Source organism: Sesamum indicum, linkage group LG6 (assembly GCF_026168435.1).
Source record: "Sesamum indicum cultivar Baizhima isolate 11 linkage group LG6, ASM2616843v1, whole genome shotgun sequence".
NCBI lineage: Eukaryota > Viridiplantae > Streptophyta > Magnoliopsida > Lamiales > Pedaliaceae > Sesamum > Sesamum indicum.
Genome location: NC_142662.1, coordinates 18,591,949 through 18,618,835, shown reverse-complemented (window position 1 = coordinate 18,618,835; position 26,887 = coordinate 18,591,949). Strand labels below are relative to the sequence as shown.

The window sequence follows — 26,887 nt, the reverse complement described above, 5'->3', positions numbered from 1 at the left end:
GGTATTGATAATTGTTTTCAAATAATAAAGGAGTCTTTATAATTACATCGAATCTCAGAAGTATTTGCCGTAATTTACTCAAATTTTAATCATCAATAATCATTTGCCCATTTTATATTTGATAATCATCAATAATCTCGAATATTTTTTATTTCTCATCAATAATCATCAAAAAATATATAAAAAATTCAAATTTACCCATTTCTTTCTCTCTCAATTTTTCTCGTTTCTTCTTTCTCTTTCTTTCCCTCTCTCTTTCTATCTCCATTCTTCTTCCTCTCTCATTTCTTCCCCGAACCCATCTCCTAAACCCCTAGCCCCAAATTCATGGCAACAACTTGTTTCTTCTTTCTCTTTCTTTCCCTCTCTCTTTCTATCTCCATTCTTTCTCCTCTCTCATTTCTTCCCCAAACTCATCTCTTAAAACCCTAGCCCCAAATTTATGCCAACAAGGACGACAACTCGGCAACGAGTACGGCTTCCATTTCTTCTCTGTTGCATCTTATTATTCTTTTTCTTGAGTTTGGTTGCTATTTTCTATAATCAAAACAAGTTGAAGAAAGGGTGAAAGTTCATGACTGTTGTAGCAGTTTATATGTAAGATAAAAGTCCGATGTCTGTGCGAATTTCAGTTTCAGATGGTTGTCTTTCTCCTCCATATCTGTTGAAGCTCTTTAATTGTATTCTGATGGTGTAAATCCAAATGCAAATTGCTCGTCGGCTCAAGAAATCGTTCTCGAGCTCGAAAAATTGAGCTCAAGTTCGAGTTCAAGAATACAGTGTCGAGCTCGAATTGAGCTCAAGTTCGAGCTCGAGCTCGACTCGTTGCCAGCCCTAAACGAGGCTGCGATAGGGAGGGAAAGATGGGGGCAACAACGAAGTTAAATGTAATTGTCTAAATAAAAAATAAACCTAAAACTGAGCGCGCATGTATCACAAATACTACCCAAGGAGAGTACTTTGCCTATTTATTTTTTTCATAACTTTTTGTTAATTTATTTATTAAAGGGAGGTTTCTTGATCTTTTCGCAGAATACAGGGGCTAAATTGCTTTGTACCCTATACATATAATATTCAAGATTTCAGTACTCGATCAATCCATTTGCTCGTAATATCATTAAAAAGGAAAGCAATAGCAAAATACACAGAAACAAAAAAATAAAAGGAAATGATTTCAATCTAAACGGAGGACATGTTTTGAGGAACTGAGGTAGATTACTAGCTCAGTATTTATACACATGGCATGTATATATAAAATGGAATAGATAATGGAGCATGAAAGCAAAAGGAAATTTAATTCGAGATTACTAGACCTGTTGATATCACTAGATGCCTCAATCTTTGAGAGGTGGTAGAAGGCCATCCTTCTTGGCCATCTCATAGAGAGCAATGGCCATCAGTACTTTGGCATCCGCAGTCGTCCGCCACAGATCTTTATAGGGAACTACATGCACCCTGATTAGTTCGCCGTGATCTCTAAGCCCTGTTTCTTTGCCCTGTAGTTGTCTGATGATCTCTCTATCGACTTTTCCTCTGTACAAAAACAGACCAAGATCTTCATCGCATCCGCCCTGAAAATTTAAAACGTACCAGTGATTCAGCCAAATGGAGTAACGAAAACGAACAAGATATCAATTTGAGTCGAGTCTGCTATTAGATGGGTTGGAGTTGCATTTACTTAAATGAACTGTCTCCTACTCCAAGAAGCGTATTTTGTAATAACATAGCATTTGCGTATATCGGACATTACCTGGGAATTGAATCAAGTTGACTACAAGAGTTGTCAAAATTTCATCTTGTAAATTATAGATGAACTCTACTGCATCTGCACTTTGTTCTAACTAGTTCGTCTGATGTAAGCACTCTATTGCACAAAAACACATTTTCTTTTATGTTAGACCTAGAGAAAAAAGGTTGCAATAAGAAGTTGGATCTGCATCTGCTGGAGATATTGAGGGGGAAATGTGAAAGAGAATATTATTAACTGGTTGCAATGGTTATACTTTTACAGTAGTCAATCATGCAGTAGTTCCAGTTAGACGGCAAAACACCAATAACAATTCCACCCGGCAAAACAAGAACCTCTATATCAGATCTTTCTCGTATTTGAGGATGACATAAAAAGTTAAGGGTTGAAACATAAGCTCAAGAATTAGATGTCAACGCACCGGAGAAGGAAAAACTCTGCGTCCAGTTGAGGGATGTAAAAAGGCAGTAAGATCAACCACATCATCCAGATTTAAATGCAAGCCAGTCTCCTCCTCAACCTGTGAAAGGACTGATCAAACAAGTGGAATTTGAAACTCACAACTACTTCGGCATTCTTCTAAAGTACATGGGAGGTTTTTGCACATAATTCATCATAGGATGGTATTAACATAAAATTGGGAGTAAGATTTTGATTGCCAAAAATGCAGTTCTGATAAATAAACAACACAAATTATTGAGATATAAAAACCCTCGACTACCATCATTTACATCCCATTAGCGCACGAATATTGACCAAAAATCATGGTAATATTTCATTGTCTTACATAAAAAGACTTCAATGCACAGGATCAATTCCTTAGCAACCATCCCTCTAGTTATGGATCTTGATATGAACAAGAGATTTTGGAAGAAGAAATTGATAACAGGATTGGGCACTCAAGAAGTGCAATTGAACCGTAAAACCAACGATATCAGGTAAACAAATTATGGACTTCCCAAATCGGTTTCCTCTTCTGCAAGAAATATTTGAGTACTATCTGCACATCTACATGCTTCATACACTAGTTCTCGTCTACAACCTAAAAGAATACTATCACACTTCTATTGATAAGTTGTTGCAGTAATAATTTACCTTTTGTTCCCACCAGTTATATTGAATCAGTCAGTCATGTCATATCCAGTTCTGTTTAAACCTCCAGGCTAACAACAGGTCAATAAAAAAACACTTTTCATCCTACTTTGTTACCGCCAGTGCGGACTTTTACTACCAAAACTAGGACCTGAAGGAAGAAGGATAACGAAATAAATGCTAGCCACTTGACATTGTAGGTTTGCTTTGTCAAAAAGGATCTAGCAAGAAAAAAGATTCCTATCAAATTTTGATTTGATACTTTAAAAATTTAAGATGCTTGGCATTTTCTTGCACATTATACAGTAATTCATTTAAACCCCTCTCATTATCCACCACTAATACAATCTATATCAACAAAATCAAACCCTTCGCTTATTTTATCTCAACCATTCAATGGAAGTGATATCAACAAATCTTGATTCGTCATCTTCAAAATTCATCATTTAATCTAGAAATTTAGCATTCCACGTGTAGCTAAATATTTGTAACTATCACTGACTAATTCATCCATCTGAGAGTATCCACTTCAATCCGACTGTCCCCATCTCACAAAAAGGAGGCATATAGTTGATCTACAGACAACAATGGGCATGCAAAATTGAAACACAAGACTTTGATTTACAGAACCTAGACAGGCATGCAGCGGTTCACTACCACAAAACCCTTAGACCCAGAAGATGACTTACACCAAACCCAGTTATTACAGCACCATCTAGTACACTATCCAACTTTTAAGGTGATTCTACAGTTAACTGATCTACAAGACCTTCCCTTCCAAATAACAATATTGTCAGTATTAGCCATTTTTCAAGATTTTCATACAATTGATGATATGTTAAGCTAATTACCACATACAATAACTGGTACAATAATCAAGAAAATATAGCATGGCACCTCTTGATATTACTAAACTTAATTCTCTATCTTTCTTTCAGTCACAAACAAAAAGTTGTTCGTCTTGTGACTTAATTTTTGGAAAAAATTATTCTATTCCTATTGAAGGCTCAAGCAATACTGAAGATGTGATAAAGGATAAACATTCTAAGATCAGATCAAGCAATGATAATCAGCATACAGATGAGGAAAGATGTAGCTATGAGAGAGAGAGAGAGAGACCTCACGAACAGCTGTTCCAACTATATCACCCTTGTCATCATCCAACATTCCAGCAGGTAATTCTAAAATAAGCTTCCCAACGGGGACCCTGACCTTCCAGGTTCACGTAAGTCAACTAGAGTGTCATGTGGTATAAGTTTTTTTGTGATTTTCAAATACTTACAAACAACTAAAATAAGGAAAACTACCTGCTCAGTTAGCACAGCATAGGTCTCTCCATCTGAATCCAACAGGATTAACACCGCAACAGCTGGCCCTCGTGCAAAAACAATGCCTGGAACCTGTTCATGTTCTATATAGAAATGAATAACAGAATCCTATATAGCCAAAACAAACATAAAAATATTCCAGCATAACTAAGGATGCCAAATTACAAGGAAATTCTTCGTGAAGTTTCCTTTATTTTCTCTATATATTACATTTTTTCTCTTCTTCAGGGAACACAATAGCGCTTTAGTTTAACAACAAATACAACCACCAGTGGGAGGTTTAATTTGAAAATCATTAGCTGGACTTTTCTCTGTTATCCACAAGATCCATTAACCCTTTTTACTTGATACAAAGTATTTAAAAGGATGAACAAAGAAGATGATTGGAAAGAACGAGATAGCTACTCAGATATCAGTAATCACTCAAACAAATGAGTCAAGGTCCTCCAAGGATAATCTTAATATGAGCTACCTTCTGCCCTGTTTCCTTGTCAATTACATCTGCTTTGAACTTGAGAAATCCAACACGACTGCCAAACATATCTACACTCTGCTCCAGCAACATGGGAAAGAAGTCAGCCAACTTGAGGATATAAGGTAATAGTCAGAACTCAGATAGTAAGGAAAAAAAGGCAGTTTCAACATCTCTAGGGCTTGTCTCTACATCCAGTATCATTCTCCTCGACTCAAAGTTTGCATTTTTGTTTCTGATAAAAAGTTAATTATATGAGATTTAATTTTAACATTTAAATATGCAGTAGCAGTAAGCAAGAATATGTTTTCTCTCTCTCCTCAGCTCCTTACAACATTGGAAGTTTCATCATGCTTTCCATAAGTCAATCAAAGAAGACGCCCATGCAAAATAAAAGTGCGTTACCATTCTCACTGTAGTATTATTTAGGAGCACATTTACGATTTTGTTCCGTAAGCAGCATCCCGCATTCAAAGGCTAGCATGTTCATCTTGGTTAGTACCATTTAAGTAGTTTGCAAACATTATGCTTGACTACCGCTTAGCAGAAATGATGAAGTTATTCATTAACTATTAGATAAAAAAAATAAAATTAATAATCTTAATATCCAATGTAAAATCAAAAGAAGACAATAACTATTCAGACCCTTACACCACCAAATCCCAAAAAAAAGGTTCAACTGCAGCATATTCCTGTTTATTATGACCTCATTCCCCCAGAGCAAAAAATCAGGCAAAGTACAAAAGAAAAAACAACAGAAAATGTAAAAAGAATGTATTTTAACCGGACAAAAATTCCACTTTAAGAGAAAAATAAAAATCAAGTTCAGAGTAGAAAAATATAATAGAAAAAGTTAGCCCATTGGAGTTTTAAAACTCAATTGCACCATCATGGAGAAAACGGTTTTCTATCAGAAAACCTGAATGAGCACTTGTCTTAAGAACATGGCACCATTAGCTAGCAGTCCTGCTTCTGTCTGTATGTTTTTCAACCACTGCTTGAATAACGAGGATTCAATGGCATTCCTGCAACACCAATAGCTGCAGATCAATAAAAAATGATGAACCGAAATATCATACCTTCATACTCAGAATCATGCCCAATATTTCAACACACTCTCACTTTCTCTCTCCCTACGTCCCACCCTTCCCCCACGCGTGCACACACACACACATACAAGTATCTCTTTCAGAGACACAAGGACAATGGCATTTCATTAAACAAATTGACACCAATTATTCTCACACTATTATTGTCTTTTCTGCCGCCAACTTTGTCTACAAGCATCCTCAGTAAGCATAGTCCAACAATTTAAATTTACATCTTGACGCAAATTTACTAAGAGCTCACAGCCACTAGGTTCTTTTTCACTTTGCTATAGACGCATCTTCTGGTTTACCTACGTGCATGCGTACTGCAGGGAACAGTGGAAACACCAAAATACAGCAGCAAATTTCGGAGTTGAAAGCTCACAATACTTCCATACATATTCATAATTCTGTTAAAGCTTCAATTACCGCCATAATTGATCTAAACTATATGTATATTACTAGTTTAACTTAAAAGTTTAAGCACTTCTGTCGAATCTAACCTTGGAAACCTTGAGAAAGTCAAGCTCAACGGACGTCTTGATTTCCAATAAATGGGTTCACAACCTTTCAACTTAAGAACTTCTTATTTTCTCTAAATTAGATTGCTACTCAATACGTTATGCGCATATTCATATAATTGATCGAGTATTGAAAGCATTAAAAAAAATAACATCTTTGTACAACTGGGACAAAATCAATTCCACCAATGTAAACTATGAATCACAGTAATGTCGTATACTAAAGTATAAAAAGAAAATCACGCCTGAAATCAGAGTCTGAGACGCCGGCGGCAGCCACGATTGCGACGGGTTGACTGAGCTGACTGGGGATGGTAATGGTGTGAGTGAGAACTGGGAAGGTAGATTCAGAGGCCATTCTTGCACAGAAAATTGGGTTTGTTCTGTGAAGACGACGTGTGGAAGTAGAGGAAAAATGTGACAAATTTGTTAGCGGGCTGGAGATTTTGATGCGTCTGGAAATGGGAAGAAACGCTGTGGGCAGAAGAAAAAGCGCCCTCATCATGTGTTTTTGTCAGCACACTCAAATGTAGGATTCTGCATCATTCTTGATAGGGTTAAATACACTTTACCCTCGGAAATGTAATTAAATTAATATTTCTTTTCTTAAATTAATAAATATAATACTTACCCCTATAATATAAAAATTGAATAATATTGTTCTTATACTATATATATTTGTTGTTTAAATTTTTCTGTAATATTTTGTATTTTAAATTCAATTAAATATTTATTAATTAAACAAAATATATTTTCATTTCAATTCGTTACAGTATAATTAGTCAGTTAAATAACTCAAATTTCATTATATTTTACATACTCAAAGTTAAGTAACGAGTCAGCAATAAAATTTCATGTAAACGATTTATCAATTTGATCAAATTATTAAATATTTTAAGTTTTTTAGATAGAAAAAGGATTAATGTTTATTGTTGAAGGACTCAAGTATTTGCGAACCATCGCGATAGTGTGGTTGGAGAAAGTCCGTAAAATCAAGAACTTAAAATACCCGGGAACAAGACGGTCAACGCAAGGTATGAATTTATGAATTCTTAATTTTATTTTTGAAAACATGTTGGGTCTAATCATGAGCATAGGAAATAGATAATTGGACTATATGTTTTCTTTGAAAGGGCAAAATGATTACTAATTAAGCCTAAGGATCGAAACTGTAATATTATAGAAGTTGAAGGACTAAGATAAAACTTCAATATGTTTAGGGATTGAAAATGAATTAGTGGGAATGTATGAGGACTAAAATTGTAATTATCCCATATTAATTATCATTGAACTTTTTTGCTAATATCAGCAACTTAGGTGAACTTTGACTAACAAACGGATTTATTTGGTAGACAGAAACAAACGTCAGGAATATTAAATGTTGTAATGCAAATTTCGTGTTTCTGGATTTATTGAAACAAGAAAAATATTACAACTGATTTTTAGATTTAATTATATTTTTGTAAATACAAAATCTCTATTGGAAACCTCCAATTCTTTACTTTAAAACACAAACTTCAATTTCAGCAATTTTAAAGGTGGAACTTGGCGTTTTAATCTCTTTCGACGTCGATTAGAGCTTTCAATAACGTTCATTCGAGGGTCTTTTGACTTCATCCCAAATTAAACGTTAGAAATTTAGATTGTTTGACTTCGACTCTAATATTTCTTAATGGATTTGACGATTTGATCTTTCGCCAAGGTGGATTCGTGTCTTGACAATGTTAATTCGTAGGTCTCTCGACTTCTTCAAGAATCAAGTGTTGACTTTGATTGATTTCCGCAACGAATGACTTGACTTTGTTTTAAACGTCGTGGATTTTTCTTGACTTTTGCTTGAGAGGATTTACGATTTCTTGAATGCTCTCTTGCTTCTATTTTTTATTGTCTCTTCATCTGTGTTGAGTGACCTCTTGACTCGCCTTCACTTGTGCCTTTTTTGTGTCGGTTCTTGATCAAACACCCTTATTTATAGTTGTAGGGTGGAAGGCTTTGTCATATTTACTTGGTGATGTGGCTCGATATGATTGGCTCTTTGTGATTTGTTTCCTTAATCACAAAATGTGATACAAAGTTAGCAAATTATTGATGTTTGCTTCTTTTGTTGGCAAAAAAAGAATTAAAAATTGCCTCGAATACTTCAATTCCATACAATATTTGATTTTATCCATCAAATAATATTATTTTATAAAAATATAAAATTAATAAAAAAATATATTGCACATGTAAATATATAATTGACAATAATTTTCACATATTTATAAATATAATTTATCAAACTACAGAATATCCTAATATAATTATATCAAATCTTAACATAGGCAAGTCCCCTTACATGATCACACGCCTAGTAAGCCAATAGTTGCACGCGATCCCTGCACATACGATCGAATTGAATATAACGCAAGAATTATCCACTGTTTTTCATTGATAAGAAAATAAGAAGACGCAATCATAGTTCATTCTTTTCAAATAAAAAGACATGCTGATGGTAATAGGCAAATAAAAAAAATATTATAATTGAATTGTAAAGATATACAATTCATTTCTTTATGCAAATTTCATCATTGCTTAATAATTTCGTATGTAAGATAAACATTAATTCAAAGTATAAAAAATCTATATTAGGTAAAAAATGAAAGGCCCTAAGAATTGCCATATTTTTCAAATTAATTAGGAAAAAAGACCACATGCTAATGGCGGTTGGTAAATTAATTAGGAAATAAGACGACACACACTTACAAACGGCAGTTAAAATCACTACTGCACCAATTTTTTGTAGAGTAACAACTTAAATTTTATATTAATTCATAAATTACTTTTTTGTTTTAATTCTAATGTATTGATTTATATATTGATAGCACCAAAAAGATTTATATATTTTTTACTTTTATGTATGATTATAATTTAAAACATGGAAGATTATTTATTATATGCACGTAGGGACAACGTGCGACAACGACTGGTATACAAGAAAAGGGAAAAGTCAATCCAAGACTATAAAGTCAATTTATCAAATATGTATAAATAATCAAACTACTATTATAATAGACCAATAAATACTATTAAATTATACCCATACATTGTTAGGATTTGAAAGATTTATTTAGTTACATTCTTATATTAATAAATTCTATTGATGTGCATTGATTTCAAGTACTTGAATAGTTTAATAAGTTATTCATTTAATTAAATAAATATTATATATGGTAGCATGCAATACCTACGTGCATAACTTTTAGTAATAATTTTATTTTTATTTTGTTAAAAACTCATAAAGTGTTTTATTGTATTAAAATTTGTCATTGCCCTTACAACCTTACACACAAAAATTTTCTGGTACCTTTCTTTAATGGCTTAAGTATCAATACATATTTTACATAAGTTAAATTAAAAATTGACACTTTATAAAATATATATGATATTGATAATGATGATTATAAATACATGCCAAAAAAAAAAAAGCTAACATGTTATTTTAATTTCAATTAACAATTAACTATAATAAAATGAGAGTAAATTTAACTTTTTAGTACATTTAATTGTATGGGATTAATTTTCTCAATAAACTTGATTCATGAGTAGTTAATTTAATGTGAGTTGGGAAGTTAAATGATATTTTTTGAATTATAAATATTTAGTGTAGTGGTATCAAAACTTCCACTTTGAGTCTATAAATATTCTATCCCTTTATAATTGTATAGATATAGATAACAAGAATTTAAATTATTGGTGGGTGTCGAGACTACCAAAAATAATTCCTACAACACTTGTGAAAGTGGGAGTAGGGTCCAGTCCACAGAGACTGGTTTTTAAGTTGATTTCTTTAAAAGAAATAGAAAATAATTGGGGCGTGTTTGATGATAAAAAGAAATAATTGAAAACTAAATAAATTAGAAAGTAGTCAAAATTTACCTATTGAGAATATGGGAGAAAGCTTTTCCGATTAAGATCGGGATCATGCTTTATTCTTATGAGTTGATCATTGATGCAAAAATAACAATTGTATAAACAAATAAATCAGTTATAGTTGTTAGTACGACCTAACAACCTTACTTTACCTTTTCGTCAGCCAAGATACGACAGTTGGCTAAATCTCTAATTAACAGACAACCCTGGGAACGTCCACAAGATTTAATCTATTAACATCATTAAAAATTAGAAAGACCTGATTCTAATCAACAAATTCCTACGAGGATAATTCGTTTAAACTAGATCGTGCATTCCCCATAACATAACTAATTACTATGACATAATTAATTATGCTACGTTGCTACTAAATATTGAACTAAACAAACAATTACATGGATTTGTAAAGTCCAGTTAGCTAACCAAACCTTCTTGATAATGAACAATTGGCCACATTATTAAAAAATCAGACATTTGTAATAAAAGTATAGAGAATAGCATGAATATTCATTTAACAAGTGTAAAAAGAACAGATTAGACCTCGCAACATGTTATGAATCAAGCAATCACCATAACCTTAATCAGAAAATAAAAAATTTAGCCGGACATGTTAATGGAAGAACATACTAAGAAGTGGAATTCCATTAACACTGGCAATAAATTAAAACTAAAGGGAGAGTATGAAAATGAAATAAGCTAATAAAATAAAGTATTCTATTGAATTCCCATCCCCTTTCAAATGAAGATACCCCTATTTAAAATAAAAGTCTCCTACGAATCTAGACGTGGAGGGATAAGTACGTGATTAGTTCTAAAAAGGTAAATAAATCACAAATAACATATTTTAAGGAATCCTTTCCAAATCTAAGCACATCATTCCTTTTTTCTCTTGCGGAAATCAGGCATTTTCTTTATTCATCCGTGTTGACCAAATCACTAAGCGTGGGCACGTTTAGTCAATCCTGCAAAACTACCTTGAAATCTTTTCTTTCCTTTTTGATGCCTTTAATTTTCGGTTTTAGCTCCATTTTGCCATCTTTATCCCATTTCATCCCTTTTTAGCTGAATATGCAATAAATTCACATAATTAGAAATGTTTTTGGCTTAAAAAGGAAGATTAAATCACTATAAAATCGTAACAATCTGCATAGTTATCAATTATGTACACACACGTGTTGAGTTTGTCGCATCACTAGTATTTTTGTTTTAATTATGATTGGGGTGATTTTTCCCCCCTCAATGAGGATGGGGTTAGAGACATTGGTTCGATTCCAAAACTCTATATATCTTGATCGAGAAAAGTGATGTTAATTCAAACAACTGGTTGATGGTCTCTATTTCCTAGCATGAAATTATTGGTCACATACTTTTGTTGTGTGAACTTGATTGCTATGCCTAATAAATGTCAACAACTAATTTTGAAAAATCATAGTACCACTCAAAGACTAAAACAATAGACCAAGTCAATTTAGATAATCTCTATAAATTGTGGAGCAAAATAACTCGCCTCTCACCATTTTGTTGAATTAAGCATTCAGAAGAAAATTCCCACATTGAATTGAATGGAAGCCAAATTGTTTGAGGCTGCTTGCTCAGGAAATCTGCAACCACTTTATGATGTAGTTGGACAATCTGGCGTTGCAGCCCTTCTGAAATTGCATTTATTAGGAAGCATAGAGACACCTCTGCACCTGGCTTCCATGTTCGGGCAGGCGGAGTTTGTAAGAGAATACATGAAGCTGAGCTCACTTTCCGCCCACCAACTCTCCCAACTCAATCAAGATGGCTGTAGCCCACTGCACTTGGCGTCGGCCGCCGGCCACTTGGAGATAGTCACATTTCTGCTTGAGTTCGGGAAGCAGAAATCTGCTGTCGAAGAGCTGTGCATGAAGAAAGATAGAGACAGGAGAACGGCACTACATTGTGCTGTGGTTAATGGTAGAATTGATGTCGTTGATGTGCTCCTTGTCAATTGTCCACAGGCTGCAAAGGAGGTGACTGCTCAACAGGAGACTGTTCTACATCTTGCTGTGAAACACCACCAGCAGGAGTCGCTTGAGTTCTTGATTGGTCAGAAACTTGGATCATCAGTTGAAGATTTGTTGAATGTAGGTGATCGGGAAGGCAACACAATTCTACATCTCGCAACTGCCAACCGACAACTTCAGGTAACCTCTGAATTGAAGAATGGTTGGGAAAGAGAGAACATGCCTTTCAACTTAATAATCACAAGCATTTATTATTGCAGACGGTGGAGTGCTTAGTGAAGCAGCCCAATTTGAATGTCAATGCAGAGAATTCATACGGCCTCAGGGCATTGGACATCATGTACGCGTGTGCCCTTAACTCAAAGGATATGTATATCGAAGAGGCAATCAGACTTGCAGGGGGTTGTCGATCACAATTAGCAGCAACAACTAATCAAACCAGGCCATCCCACGACACTCAGAATACTTCAAGAGGGTCAATTAGCCTAGCGGACGACTGGTTGAAAGAATTGAGAAGCGGGATTATAGTAATGGCATCAGTATTTGCTACTCTTACATTTCAAGTAGCATTAACCCCTCCCGGAGGAGTATGGCAAGATTGGGGTTCAAATGCAACAACGATGTCCAACAGTTCAGTCGTCCCTGCACATCAACCTGGAGTACCGATTCTTTACAATTTGGATCCTAAGCAATTTAATAAGGTGACGAGGTTAAATACATTAACGTTCATGATTTCTGTCGCGACCATCATTTTGATGATACAACCTTTCAAGATTCAGTCGCTAGCACCCGGGAAGTTGCGATATGTCGTGCTCGCGCCTTATGTGGTTCTGTTCAATGTTATATTTATGGCAGTGGATTTTTTGTCAATCGGGACTATCATGACCAAGAAGTCACCCACGAGTTCACATTTTTGGCGGACTAGCTTTCATTGGGTTTTGATTTTAGTCTTTGCCTTTTTCTTCGGGACTGCCCTATATTTCCTACCTCTTCGGCGGGGATCCCGACCATCCCAAAATACACAAAGTTCATCGCAAAATTCTAGTCCTTAGTCGGATTCATTTCATCCGTACGTACTATATTATTTGTAGTGTAATTTAATTAATTTTCTTGTCATTAATTATGAGATGGACTCGTGCTTGCACTTCTATTGTTGTCTTGGTCCAACCATTATCTTATTTAGGTTGAAATAAATATTAATTAATTATTAATATTTATGATGTGATTAGTTATTTTTTTAAAATTATACATCAATTATACGGTACATATAATTACACTTTGTTTTATAATTGGTTAAAATATAATCAAACCCAATTACAGCAAGAATTTTTCGTTAGTTAAAATATCTTGTCTTGAACTTTCAAGTTGATTATATTACCTTATACGTGCTTTGCTATCTTTGGCTAATTTCCAACGTGTCTTTGGTACAACCATGCTCTGCTTTTATTGTCCTAACATTTCCTGAATTATTCTTTTTGATATTTTACAAGTTTTTAAGTCAAAATCATTTGAAATTTTCACAACCACTCACTGAAAATACAAGTTTTGTTATAGAACTACAGCTACAACACATGAATAATATAGATATAGGGAGAATTACAAATTTGATCCTGAAATTATAGGAAGTGTTAGTTTTAGTCCTATTGGAAAGTCCTACAATTTAAGAAATGGACAAATATGCTACGGACAATGTCTTATTCTATTAACTAAAGTTGAGGCCCTATAAGTTTAAAATCATGAGCTTGTATCTCATTAGATATTTGAGTATTTGGTTTAGTTTATATAAATTTATTTTAATTTTTTTTATTATGTATTGATCAACCGATGTATGGTTTAGTTTATTGATATAGTAATTTAATTATGTAATTAATAATTTTAGAAAAAAAAAAAAAAACTCTTGAAACTATATATACCATTAATTCGCTATTGGCTCTCCAACAAACAAGAATGATTGTTTTGGTCCTCAAATAGTATATTCTTGGACGAAACTAGTCTTATCTATTATTCTGTCGTAAAATTTAACAAAAAATCTCACGAACACGAGAGGCTACTTGGAGGGGGAAGATAAACCTACCATTTCCTTCCTAAAAATTGACCCTCTTCATTAATAATAAACGGTTTTTATTTTAAGTTTGTTTTTCGTAAATAATTGATTTTTAACATAAATTTGTCTATTTAAAATTCTTGTTTCTAATTACTTTATTTTCATTGAGCTTGCTGCATTATACCATTTATAATTAAGTATCCCAATATATTATTAATTGACGTATGAAATTATATTTTCTATGCAATTTTAATCATAAAAAAAAAGAATCTTAAGTTAGTCATATTTTTATAATATCTTATTATAAAATTTATATTATATTCATTTAATTGGGAACTTGTCCCACAGATTGCGCCCCTTTTTTCCTTTAGAAAAGATGCTTATATATTCAAGTTTCTAACTCGCATATTCTTCTAATTATATAGCTTATATTTTTTTTTTTTAGTTAGTATTAAGATTTTTAACTAAATTCAATTTAATTAGTTATCAATTATGAATAAAAACTTTTACTATAATTTATTGATGAGTTGTTGGATGAATTAGATGGGATCTTGTTACTTTTCAAAAATTGATTTGTGTTCTGGGTACTTTGAATTAGAATGGTTGAAGAAGATGTACCAAAGACTAGTTTTGTCTTACACCATGGACATTACGAATTTCTAGTGACGCCCTTTGGGCTTCGCAATCCCCTTCAACCTTTCAATCCTTGATGAATGTGGTATTTGCTTCCTACTTGAGGAAGTTTGTTTGGTGTTTTTTCTTAATATTTTAGTTTATAGTAAAATTTTGGCATGATCATTTGGAGCAGTTAAAAATTACTCTCGAGCAACTAAAGAAAAATTAGTTGTTTGCCAAAAAAAGTGAATGTGAGTTTGGGAAAGAAACTATTGAATATTTAGGACAAATCATAACGAAAGAAGGGGTGTCTACAGATCCTAGTAAGGTTGAATGTATGAGAACATGGCCACAACCAAAATGTGTTAAAGAATTGAGAGGATTTTTGGGTTTAACTGGTTACTATAGAAAATTTATCAAAGGGTATGGGATGATTCCACCATAGAAGGACACTCAGGCATTAATGGCACCTACCGATAACTCAAGAGTATGTTTTATTGGCCACAAATGAAGGATGATATAATTCGTCGGGTCCAATCTGTGATGTCTGTCGAAGATCTAAAGCCCAACATATGCCATATATAGGTTTGTTGCAGCCCCTACCCCTGCCTAATCAAGCTTTATTTTGAGTTTTAAGCTTGAGCAACCACCTCTATCTTCATCTTCACCTCTTTAGCTTAGGAAAATCATTACACGGATTATTAATAATATATAATTAATAATAATTATTTAATATGTACTAATATAATAATTATTATATTTCTTACAATAATTACAACTATTAAGATTTTTTATGAAATGCTCTTAATGAATATAAATTTTATTGGATTTTTGAGAGTTTTGTTGATTTTATTTCTCAATTTTTTCTCTTATTTTTATTTGTTTCCGTCTCATGAAGTTAACATTTTTTATGGAATTGTTGAGAAATATAATTCTTTGGATTCTTCTATGAAAGATTTTCAGAAAAACAATTGTTGTTTTACTGTATAGGTTGTAATCAATTATACACATTTTTCTACTAAATTTAGTATTTGTTTTTTATTCGCTGGGACCTGTTTGTTTGTGTTTTTATTTTAAATTTTCAGTGTTCAGTGAAAAATATGTATTTTTAATTTTATATAAATTTTTCTCTTGCATGATTGTATGGATAAGTCATAAATTGATAATAAATTCACTATAAAAAAAAAAAAACTTTTTTGGATGGAATTTTCAAGCCAAAAGTTCATAGCTAATAAGGTTTTCGACAAAATTTTTGATGGTTTTCAGACAAAAAGAAGTCCATGTGAAAAAGGCAGTTTGGAGAATACTTCCAACGAAATGTACGAGCATCGGAATACTTTGGACGGTTTTTTGACGGTACATTAATGTCGTCGGAAAATACATCCATGGAACGAAAAATTAGTATTTTATTTAGGAGAAAATTTGGGACGAATATTGGAAAAAAAGAAAAAAATTCCAATGAACTTTCTTTTCGAAATTTTTATCTGTTGTCGTCGGAAAGTTTATCAATAAATTAGTTAGAAAACTTGTGATGTATATTTTGTCATCAGAAATATTGCCGGAAACTGTCCCAAATTATTTTGAGAATTAAAATGAATTTGGGATGGAATCCAGGATCGAATTGACCATAATTTTTGTCCCAAATTTAGGTGGTCGTTACAAGTCCAAGTAAACCGTTCAAAAAATCATTGGTGAGGCGGACGACTAAGTTAGACCTCCTGTACAGATATTTGAATAAGAAATTTATTAATTTACAGCATTAATAAAATAATTAAAATTGTAAACTTTAATTTACTTACGAATTTCTTTTTATGCATGCCAACCAAGGAAGACCCACCGCGGTAGATGGTACTGGCCACTGGAGGAGCTGTAACAAAAGTTGTTCCGAATGTTTATTACGTCTAGGTTGTTAGAAAAAACGGTACAAAATTTTTGCCATTGCAAAATTACAATGAATTTTTGAACTGTCTATTTGGACTTGTAACAACCACCTAAAAATATTATAATCATACCAAACAAAAGTTGTTCCAATTCAAACGGCTTTTTTTTTTTTCTTTCCAAAAGGCATTCCTTATTATAAAGGGTGTTATAATAATGGATATATGTAACGGCTATATCCCAATGACCGTATTTCCACGGCTATTTTGTCGCCCCAAAAGCCAGTCCAAATTTTCTTATATATATGTGTGTTGTATGTTGTTTACATTTGATTTATTACTTCTTGAATTGATCAACCACACCCACTCTCAATCTCTCTCTGCTTTTCGTACATTTTTGTGATCATCATATTAACGCAATTGAGGAGATGAATGTATGATAAGAACATCTCGAGGAAGACAGGACTTACGCTGGAGTTTGAGAATGGTATTAAGACTTTCCTAAAATAGGCCAAGTGTCGTGGACATATGGACGGAAACATGATTAGGTGCCCGTATCGAAAGTGCAAAAATCAAAGGCTCAGAATACCTGATAATATCAGTTTTTACTTATGTATGTGAGGGTTTATGTCTGAATATTATAATTGAATTTCGCATGACGAGGAGAGAGTAAAGGAGTATTTTGATGTTATGACTGCCCCTCTCATCCAGGAAGAGCAAACCCCAAATGTAGAATTCTGCATCATTCTTGAAATGACAATATTTTCATTGTTTGTGGGATTAAATAAATATGTTTTATTTAAATGAAATTTAGGATTATATTTTTTATTAATTTAGAATGGTTAGTACTTTGTATGTTGAAAGAAATATTGTTTACTAAGTAAATAATTCAAAAATTATATATGTATGTATATTTATACTGTTATAAAATAAAAGGTATTATAGATACAAAGTCGCGGTTCTGATACTGCTGTACTAATTTTTTATAATTTTAAAAATATTTTTCTATTAATAAAATTAGCAACAGTTGCACGCGATCCTTATGCATACGATCGAATTGAATACAAAGCAAGAATTATCCACTGTTTTTCATTGATAAGAAAATAAAAAGACGCAATCATTGTTCATTCTTTTCAAATAAAACGACATGCTGATGGTAATTAATAAAAAAAATATTATAATTGAATTGTTAAGGTATACAATTCATTTCTTTATGCAAATTTTATCATTGCTTAATAATTTCGTATGTAAGATAAACATTAATTCGAAGTACAGAAAATCTATATTAGGTAAAAAATGAAAGGCCCTAAGAATTGCCATATTTTTCAAATTAATTAGGAAATAAGACGACGTGCTAATGGCGGTTGGCAAATTAATTAGGAAATAAGACAACACGCACTCACAAACGGTGGTTAAAGACACTACTGTACCAATTTTTTGTGAAGTACAAAACATCCTTCGCAACTTCTTAAATTTTACATTAATTCATAAATTATTATTTTTTAATTCTAATGTATAGATTTATATATTGATAGCACCAAAAGGATTTATATATTTTTTACTCATATGTATATTCATAATTTAAAGCATGAAAGATTATTTATTATATGCACGTAGAAACGACGTGCAGAAATTATAGATTCTATTCTTTTCTATATTTCTAAAGATATTATACTATAGTGTATTAAATCCCTATATGCATGAAAAATTTATATTATGTGGGCCCGCTTAGCTCAGAGGTTAGAGCATTGCATTTGTAATGCGATGGTCATCGGTTCAATTTCAATAGCCGGCTTTTTCTTATTTTTAATTTTTTTATTTAATTTTTGAAAAATCGATAATCTCCTTTTGAAATCAAAGAATATTGAAAAAGCGTCTTCCCCCTTTTCCAAAATTCATGAATTTATTAAGTTATAGGAACTCCTAACTATGTCAGGAAAAGAATCTTTTATATATATATATATATATATATATATATAATAATAATAATAATAATAATAATAATAATAATAATAATAGAAGGTTTTAATATTTATCCAACTTATCTCATTCTTCTTTATAGTACAAATACACTACTTCAGCAAACTTCGTTTCATTTAGTTCAGTTTTAGTTTAGGTTTATTCCATAAAATAGTATACAAGAAAAGGGAAAAGTCAGTCCAAGACTATAAAGTCAATTTATAAAATATATATAAATAATCACACTGCTATTATAGTAGATTAATAAATACTATTAAAATAAATTATACCCATTCATTGATAGGATTTGAACCATCTATTTAGTCACATTCTTGTATTAATAAATTCCATTGATGTGCATTAATTATAGGTACTTGAATAGTTCAATAAGTTATTCATTTAATTAAACAAATACTAGATATTGTGGCACGCAGTACTCGCGTGCATAATTTTTAATACTAATTTTATTTTTATTTTATTGAAACTCATAATGTGTTTCATTGTATTAAAATTTGTTATTACTTTTACAACCTTACACAAAAATTTTCTGGTATCTTTCTTTAATGCATTAAGTATCAATACATATTTCACATAAATTAAATTAAAAATTGACACTTTGTACAATATATATTATATTGATAATGATGATTATATATACATGCAAAAAAAAAAAAAAGCTAACATGTTATTTTAATTTCAATTAACAATAAACTAAAATAAAATGAGAGTAAATTTAACTTTTTAGTACATTTAATTGTATGGGATTAATGTTCTCAATGAACTTGATTAATGAGAAGTTAATTTAATGTGAGTTGGGAAGTTAACGGATATTTTTTGAAATATAAAAATTTAATATAGTGGTATCAAAACTTCTACTTTGAGTCTATAAATACTCTATCCCTTTATAATTGTATAGATAATAAGAATTTAAATTATGTATACACATGTGTTGAGTTTGTCGCGTCACTAGTATTTTCATTTTAATTACGAATGGGGTGATACTTTTCCCTCGATGATAATGAGGTTAGGGGCACTAGTTCGATTCCAAAACTCTATATATCTTGATCGAGAAAAGTGATGTTAATTCAAACAACTGGTTGATAGTTTCCATTCGCTCACATAAAATTATTGTGTCACATACTTTTGTGTGTGAACTTGATTGGTACGCGTAATAAATGTATACAACTAATTTTGAAAAATCATAGTACCACTAAAAGACTAAAACAATAGACCAAGTCAATTTAGATAAGCCCTATAAGTTGTGGAGCAAAATAACTCGCCTGTCACCATATTGTTGAATTAAGCATTTACAAGAAAATTCCCACATTGAGTTGAATGGAAGCCAAATTGTTTGAGGCTGCTTGCTCGGGAAATCTGCAAGCACTTTATGATGTAGTTGGACAATCTGGCGTTGCAGCCCTTCTGAAATTGCATTTATCAGGAAGCGTAGAGACACCTCTGCACTTGGCTTCCATGTTCGGGCAGGCGGAGTTTGTGAGAGAATACATGAAGCTGAGCTCAATTTCCGCCCACCAACTCTCCCAACTCAATCAAGATGGCTGTAGCCCACTGCACTTGGCGTCGGCCGCCGGCCACTTGGAGATAGTCACATTTCTGCTTGAGTTCGGGAAGCAGAAATGTGCTGTCGAAGAGCTGTGCATGAAGAAAGATAGAGACAGGAGAACGGCACTACATTGTGCTGTGGTTAATGGTAGAATTGATGTCGTTGATGTGCTCCTTGTCAATTGTCCACAGGCTGCAAAGGAGGTGACTGCTCAACAGGAGACTGTTCTACATCTTGCGGTGAAACACCACCAGCAGGAGTCGCTTGAGTTCTTGATTGGCCAGAAACTTGGATCATCAGTTGAAGATTTGTTGAATGTAGGTGATCGGGAAGGCAACACAATTCTACATCTCGCAACTGCCAACCGACAACTTCAGGTAACCTCTGAATTGAAGAATGGTTGGGAAAGAGAGAACATGCCTTTCGACTTAATAATCACAAGCATTTATTATTGCAGACGGTGGAGTACTTAGTGAAGCAGCCCAATTTGAATGTCAATGCAGAGAATTCATACGGCCTCAGGGCATTGGACATCATGTACGCGTGTGCCCTTAACTCAAAGGATATGTATATCGAAGAGGCAATCAGACTTGCAGGGGGTTGTCGATCACAATTAGCAGCAACAACTAATCAAACCAGGCCATCCCACAACACTCAGAATACTCCAAAAGGGTCAATTTGCCTAGCGGACGACTGGTTGAAAGAATTGAGAAGCGGGATTATTGTAATGGCATCAGTATTTGCTACTCTGACGTTCCAAGTAGCATTAACCCCTCCCGGAGGAGTATGGCAAGATTGGGGTTCAAATGCAACAACCACGTCCAACAGTTCAGTCGTCCCTGCACATCAACCTGGAGTACCGATTCTTTATAATTTGGATCCTAAGCAATTTAATAAGGTGATGAGGTTAAATACATTAACATTCATGATTTCTGTCGCGACCATCATTTTGATGATACAACCTTTCAAGATTCAGTCGCTAGAACCCAGGAAGTTGCGATATGTCGTGCTCGCACCTTATGTGGTTCTGCTCAATGTTAATTTTATGGCAGTGGAATTTTTGTCAATCGGGTCTATCATGACCAAGAAGTCACTCACGAGTTCACATTTTTGGCTGACTCGCATTCCTTGGCTCTTGATTATAGTCTTTGCCTTTTTCTTCGGGACTGCCCTATATTTCCTACCTCTTCGGCGGGGACCCCGACCATCCCAAAATACACAAAGTTCATCAAATAGTTCATCGCAAAATTCTAGTCCTTAGTCGGATTCATTTCATCCGTACGTACTATAGTATTTGTAGTGTAATTTAATTAATTTTCTTGTCATTAATTATGAGGTGGACTCGTGCTTGCACTTCTGTTGTTGTCTTGGTCAAACCATTATCTTATTTAGGTTGAAATAAATATTAATTAATTATTAATATTTATTATGTGATTAGTTATTTTTTTTAAATTATACATCAATTATACGGTACATATAATTACACTTTATTTTATAATTGGTTAAAATATAATCAAAACCCAATTACAACAAGAATTTCTCGTTAGTTAAAATGTCTTGTCTTGAACTTTTAAGTTGATTATATTACCTTATACGTGCTTTGCTATCTTTGGCTAATTTCCAACGTGTCTTTGGTACAACCATGCTCTGCTTTTATCGTTCTAATATTTCATGAATTATTCTTTTTATATTTTACAAGTTTTTAAGTCAGAACATTTGAAATTTTCACAACCACTCACTGAAAATACAAGTTTTGTTATAGAACTACAGCTACAACACATGAATAATATAGATATGGGGAGAATTACAAATTTGATCCTGAAATTATAGGAATTGTTAGTTTTAGTCCTATTGGAAAGTCCTGCAATTTAACGAAAGAAGGGGTGTCTACAGATCCTAGTAAGGTTGAATGTATGAGAACATGGCCACAACCAAAATGTGTTAAAGAATTGAGAGGATTTTTTGATTTAACTGGTTACTATGGAAAATTTATCAAAAGGTATGAGATGATTCCACCATAGAAGGACACTCAGGTATTAATGGCACCTACCAATGACTCAAGAGTATGTTTTATTGGCCACAAATGAAGGATGATGTAATTCGTCGGGTCCAAGACTGTGATGTCTGTCGAAGATTTAAAGCCCAACATATGCCATATATAGGTTTGTTGCAGCCCCTACCCCTGCCTAATCAAGCTTTACTTTCAGTTTTAAGCTTGAGCAACCACCTCTATCTTCATCTTCACCTCTTTAGCTTAGGAAAATCATCACACGGATTCACCAACACTACTTTTTGAATTCAACATTTTCTCAACAATTCTTGTTTTTCTGATGTGGATCTAGAGCTTCTCTCTTTTAAATCGCAAAAATTGTTGGTTTGATTCTGCGTATTTTAAGTTTATATTTCAAATTGTATGCCATGTCATGAATCCATTATATATGTATATATATATATATATATATATATTTAAATTTTAAATTTTAAATTTTATCTTTAGATTGTACAAAAAAAATACTTTTTACTCTCAAACCGCATTTTGTAATACAACGAGGCCAGTATTTTTTTTTGTGATGATAATACTCCTAAATTATTTTTTTTTTTTTGTGAGATGTGATCCATTTGTTTATATATTTTATTTTTATTTATAAAATATTTTAAAACGTGAAATTAATGTTATTGGTTATATGCACTCAGGACTGTCGTGCTATAATGCTAATTCATTAGAATCTATAAAAAAATCTAAGGCCTAAATTTAATATATAAAAAGTCAAAAGGGTATAATGAAATAAAATATTATCTTGGAGTTATTGTCATTTAATAAAAAGTGACAGTTGACAAATTAAAAATTAATTATTTTGTCAATAATTTATATGCAATATTGAATAAGACGTAAAATTAAAAGTTTATATATTTTTTTCTTTTAACATGTCACAGTATTAATTATTATGCTTCACATAATAATTTTAAATAGATAATGCTATTAAAAGACTAAAACATAACCAAAGTCAACTCGATTCAATTGAAATGATCTCTATATATTGGTGAAGCATTGAAAAATTTCCAGATGAATTGATGGAGACCAAATTGTTGGAGGCGGCTTGCTCAGGAAATCTGCAAGCACTTTATGATGTAGTTCAAGAAGCTGGCGCTGCAGTCCTCCTGAAACTGCACTTATCGGGCAGCGTAGAGACACCTTTGCACCTGGCTTTCATGTTCGGGCAGGCGAACTTTGTGCGAGAATACATGAAGCTGAGCTCAATTTCCGCCCACCAACTCTCCCAACTCAATCAAGATGGTTGTAGCCCACTGCACTTGGCGTCGGCCGCCGGCCACTTGGAGATGGTCACATTTTTGCTTGAGTTCGGGAAGCAGAAATCTGTTGTCGAAGAGCTTTGCATGAACAAAGATAGAGACGGGAGAACGGCACTACATTCTGCTGTGGTTAATGGTAAAATTGATGTCATTGATGTGCTGTTTGACCATTGTCCACAAGCTGCAACGAAGATGACTTTTCACAAGGATAGTATTCTACATCTTGCTGTGAAACACCACCAGCATGAGGCGCTCATGTTCTTGATTGATCAAAAATTTGGTTCGTCGGTTGAGGATTTGCTGAATCTGGGTGATTGGGAAGGCAACACAATTCTACATCTCGCAACTAACAACAGACAACTTCAAGTAAGTCCTCCTAAATGAAGAGAGTGACTTGAAAAATTTATAGTTTCGTAGGTGTATTTGTTTATTTTTTTACAGTAAATAACAATGCCCTCTCATGAAGTGTTGGTATAATTATGAAAATCTTCTTGTTATTTGAAAAATTATAAATATATCCCTTAAATAATATATATATATATATTTGTGAATAATAAATTATTTAAAATTAATACATATACTAGTGTGTGCGCACACCCAAATGTATGTGGAATTAATTTAAAACATAAATACTATAATTAATATTTTTTCAAAAAATATATATTAATTAAATAAATATTTATATATATTTTTTAAAAAATAGACGTTGTCAGTTGTTATTGTGATAAAAGTGGGGGGAAAAACACGAAAGTTGAGGGAGAGAGATAATTGAAAGTTGATAAAAAAAAAAAACTACTGAAATAATTAAAAAATAAAAAATAAAAATAGCATACAAAAGAAAATTCGAACACCAAAAAGGTGCTCTCCGATTATAACAAGTTATAGATAATATTTGGAGAAAAAAAAATGGGATAAATAATAACAACTACCTGATAAATAGTTACTGATTGACCATTGGAAAGAAAGGGCACAAAGATAAAGAGTTTTGATGAAAAAAGGGGTCAAAAGTTAGACTTAAATTCTTTTTTGTGAGTAACTATATTTTTTATTCAAATTCTAACACATCGTGATTATAAATAGAGTATATAAAAAAAATGTGTAAGTATAACTTCCATAACTTTGTGAAATAATATAATTTCGTACTTTTTAAGAATTCTACATGTAATTAACACTGAAAATGAAGAAGTAATTTCAGTAGACAGCAATTTAATTCTGTCATTTTCGAACTAAACAGAAAATCATGAATGTGCTTCTCATTTTTGCAGACTGTGGAGTATTTAGTAAAGCAGCCGAATTTGAATGTGAATGCAGAGAATTCAAATGGCCTCAGGCCGTTGGACATGTTGTTAGTTAATACCTCTAACGAAGCACATATTGAAGAGACAATTACACTTGCAGGGGGTTGTCGATCCCAAATGGCAACAACAAATGTCCAGGCCAGGCTGCAACACCCCCACTCTCTGGATACTTCATCAACGTCCATTAGCCAAGCAGACGACACGAAACGGTTGAAGCAATTGAGAAGTGGGATTATAGTAATGGCATCAATATTTGCTACTATGACATTTCAGGTTGTACTAACTCCTCCAGGAGGCGTGTGGCAGGATTGGGGTCCAAATGCAGCAGCCACATCAAATACTTCAGCCATCCCTGCACATAAGCCCGGAGAATCAATTCTTTATGATTTGGATCAGAAGAAATTTCGTATTCTGTTGTCGTGCAACACACAAGCATTCCTCGCTTCCATTGCGACCATCATAATAATGTTACAGGTTTTCAAGGCCGAGTCCCCAGCATGGAAGATGGGGATATTTTGTGTCTCCATTACTGTGGTGTTTGTAGTAGTGGAATATTTCGAAATTGTTCGACTTATTGTGGGGACGAAGTTGCTTATGTATCCAGGTTTTATTGCACCTCTAATTATCTGGGCCCTGATCCTCGGCGCTGCCATCCTTAGCTTGAATCACAAGAGCATTCTACAGTTTCCGAGGAGGGATTTTAACACGAGTTCCTCGTCGGGGGAAGCAATACCAAATGCAACAAGCGGGAGAAATAGTCCATCCGCAAATTCTCATCCATTCTAAGATTCATTTAGTGCAATGATATATCTATCTATCTTGTATCTTGTGATTTTATCATCTTTTAGTTACAGTACAATTGGACCATGGGTTTATATAATAATTCATTTGGTTATCTTCTTATTTTTTATCTTTTAAATTTTTATTATATATAAAGTTTCCGATGCAAATTTTCTCAATAATTGGTATCCGTTGGCGCAACAAAATAGTCTCCTTCTTGCAATGAGTTGTTCAGATCCATAACAAACTAAAATTTGTGACAGATTCTAAGACGACTTGACAAGTGAAAGTCGCGGAGACCCGTCCAAATATTTGTGACGGAATCTAGCCCCCATCATATATATATATACTTCCAATGGGCCACAAGTTTGAGAGGGGTGGGAATTTTGCGACGGGTACTTTTGGAAGGTCATTATTTTTAAACGATGGGTGATATTTTGAACAATAATTGCAACATACATCTGTCTTAAAATATGAGCTACATGCCCAAATACTTGGATGGAGTTTTGCAAGGACTGTCCGTCGCAAGCTTCAGAGGTAGGTTGCAATTAAAACATCACTGTATTTTGGGATGAGAATTTTTTGACAGTATATATTGTGTTTTTAACGATGAAAAACACTAAAAGAAAATTTATTTACTGCAATGAAGTATTTCATTGCTGAAGATATGATATTTTGTCACAAATATCCTACACATTGAAATTTTTTTTGTTGCCAACAATGATTTTTGGAACAGTCTACTTGGACTTGTAATGACCACCTAAAAAATATTATAAGCGTGCCAAATGTCAAAAGTAAAATCGTTTGTAAACCTAATATTTAAGTGGAGTTACAAAAGTCGTTCCAATTTAAACTTTTTTTTTTTCCGGAAGGCATTCCTTGTTACAAAGGGTGTTATAATAATGGATGTATGTAAAGGCTATATTCCAACGACTGTATTTCCACGGCATATCTCCCCAAAAGCTAGTCCAAATTTTCTTATATATGTATGTTACATATTGTTTACATTTGATTTATTTCTTCTTGAATTGATTAACCGCACCCACTCAAAATCTCTCTCTGATTTTCAAATATTTTTGTGAACATCATGTTAAGGCAATTGAGGAGATGAATGTATGGTAACAATCTCCTGAGGAGCGTGGAACTTACGCTGGAGTTTGAAAATGGTAATAAAACTTTCGTACAATAGGCCAAATGTCAGCGTGGACATATGGACGGAGACATGATTAGGTGTCCATATCAAAAGTGCAAAAATCAAATGCTTAAAACACCTGATGATGTCAGTTTTGACAA

At 33.0% G+C, this 26,887-nt stretch overlaps 3 protein-coding genes across 3 annotated transcripts; 2 read left to right on the top strand and 1 right to left on the bottom strand.

Annotated features, from left to right (window-relative positions):
* Positions 1 to 1,153: 1,153 nt before the first annotated feature.
* NUDX14 (nudix hydrolase homolog 14) lies at positions 1,154 to 6,772 on the bottom strand. The gene is made up of 7 exons (XM_088882178.1): positions 6,494 to 6,772; positions 5,559 to 5,664; positions 4,640 to 4,717; positions 4,147 to 4,239; positions 3,959 to 4,051; positions 2,169 to 2,267; positions 1,154 to 1,571 (listed from the first exon to the last, which is right to left on the bottom strand). Exons 1-7 carry the CDS (start codon positions 6,751 to 6,753, stop codon positions 1,335 to 1,337), a joined length of 966 nt encoding a protein of 321 aa, XP_088738304.1. The 5' UTR covers positions 6,754 to 6,772; the 3' UTR covers positions 1,154 to 1,334.
* A 4,893-nt stretch (positions 6,773 to 11,665) lies between these two features.
* LOC105164256 (uncharacterized) lies at positions 11,666 to 13,308 on the top strand. The gene is made up of 2 exons (XM_011082868.3): positions 11,666 to 12,325; positions 12,406 to 13,308. The coding sequence occupies exons 1-2, from the start codon at positions 11,720 to 11,722 to the stop codon at positions 13,195 to 13,197; spliced, it is 1,398 nt and encodes a 465-aa protein (XP_011081170.1). The 5' UTR covers positions 11,666 to 11,719; the 3' UTR covers positions 13,198 to 13,308.
* Positions 13,309 to 19,909: 6,601 nt separating this feature from the next.
* Positions 19,910 to 25,717, top strand: LOC105164173 (uncharacterized). Its single transcript, XM_011082773.3, has 4 exons — positions 19,910 to 20,581; positions 20,662 to 21,464; positions 23,252 to 23,882; positions 24,782 to 25,717. Exons 1-4 carry the CDS (start codon positions 19,976 to 19,978, stop codon positions 25,598 to 25,600), a joined length of 2,859 nt encoding a protein of 952 aa, XP_011081075.2. The 5' UTR covers positions 19,910 to 19,975; the 3' UTR covers positions 25,601 to 25,717.
* The last annotated feature ends 1,170 nt before the right edge of the window (positions 25,718 to 26,887 follow it).

Coding starts and splice junctions, on each gene's coding strand:
- LOC105164256 (XM_011082868.3), top strand. CDS start 11,720: ATGGAAGCCAAATTGTTTGAGGCTGCTTGCTCAGGAAATCTGCAACCA. Junction 12,326..12,405: donor CTGCCAACCGACAACTTCAG/GTAACCTCTGAA, acceptor TTATTATTGCAG/ACGGTGGAGTGCTTAGTGAA.
- LOC105164173 (XM_011082773.3), top strand. CDS start 19,976: ATGGAAGCCAAATTGTTTGAGGCTGCTTGCTCGGGAAATCTGCAAGCA. Junction 21,465..23,251: donor TCGCAAAATTCTAGTCCTTA/GTCGGATTCATT, acceptor ATATTGGTGAAG/CATTGAAAAATTTCCAGATG. Junction 23,883..24,781: donor CTAACAACAGACAACTTCAA/GTAAGTCCTCCT, acceptor TCATTTTTGCAG/ACTGTGGAGTATTTAGTAAA.
- NUDX14 (XM_088882178.1), bottom strand. CDS start 6,753: ATGATGAGGGCGCTTTTTCTTCTGCCCACAGCGTTTCTTCCCATTTCC. Junction 4,718..5,558: donor TAAGACAAGTGCTCATTCAG/GTTTTCTGATAG, acceptor TTGCTGGAGCAG/AGTGTAGATATGTTTGGCAG. Junction 4,240..4,639: donor ACAAGGAAACAGGGCAGAAG/GTAGCTCATATT, acceptor GAACATGAACAG/GTTCCAGGCATTGTTTTTGC.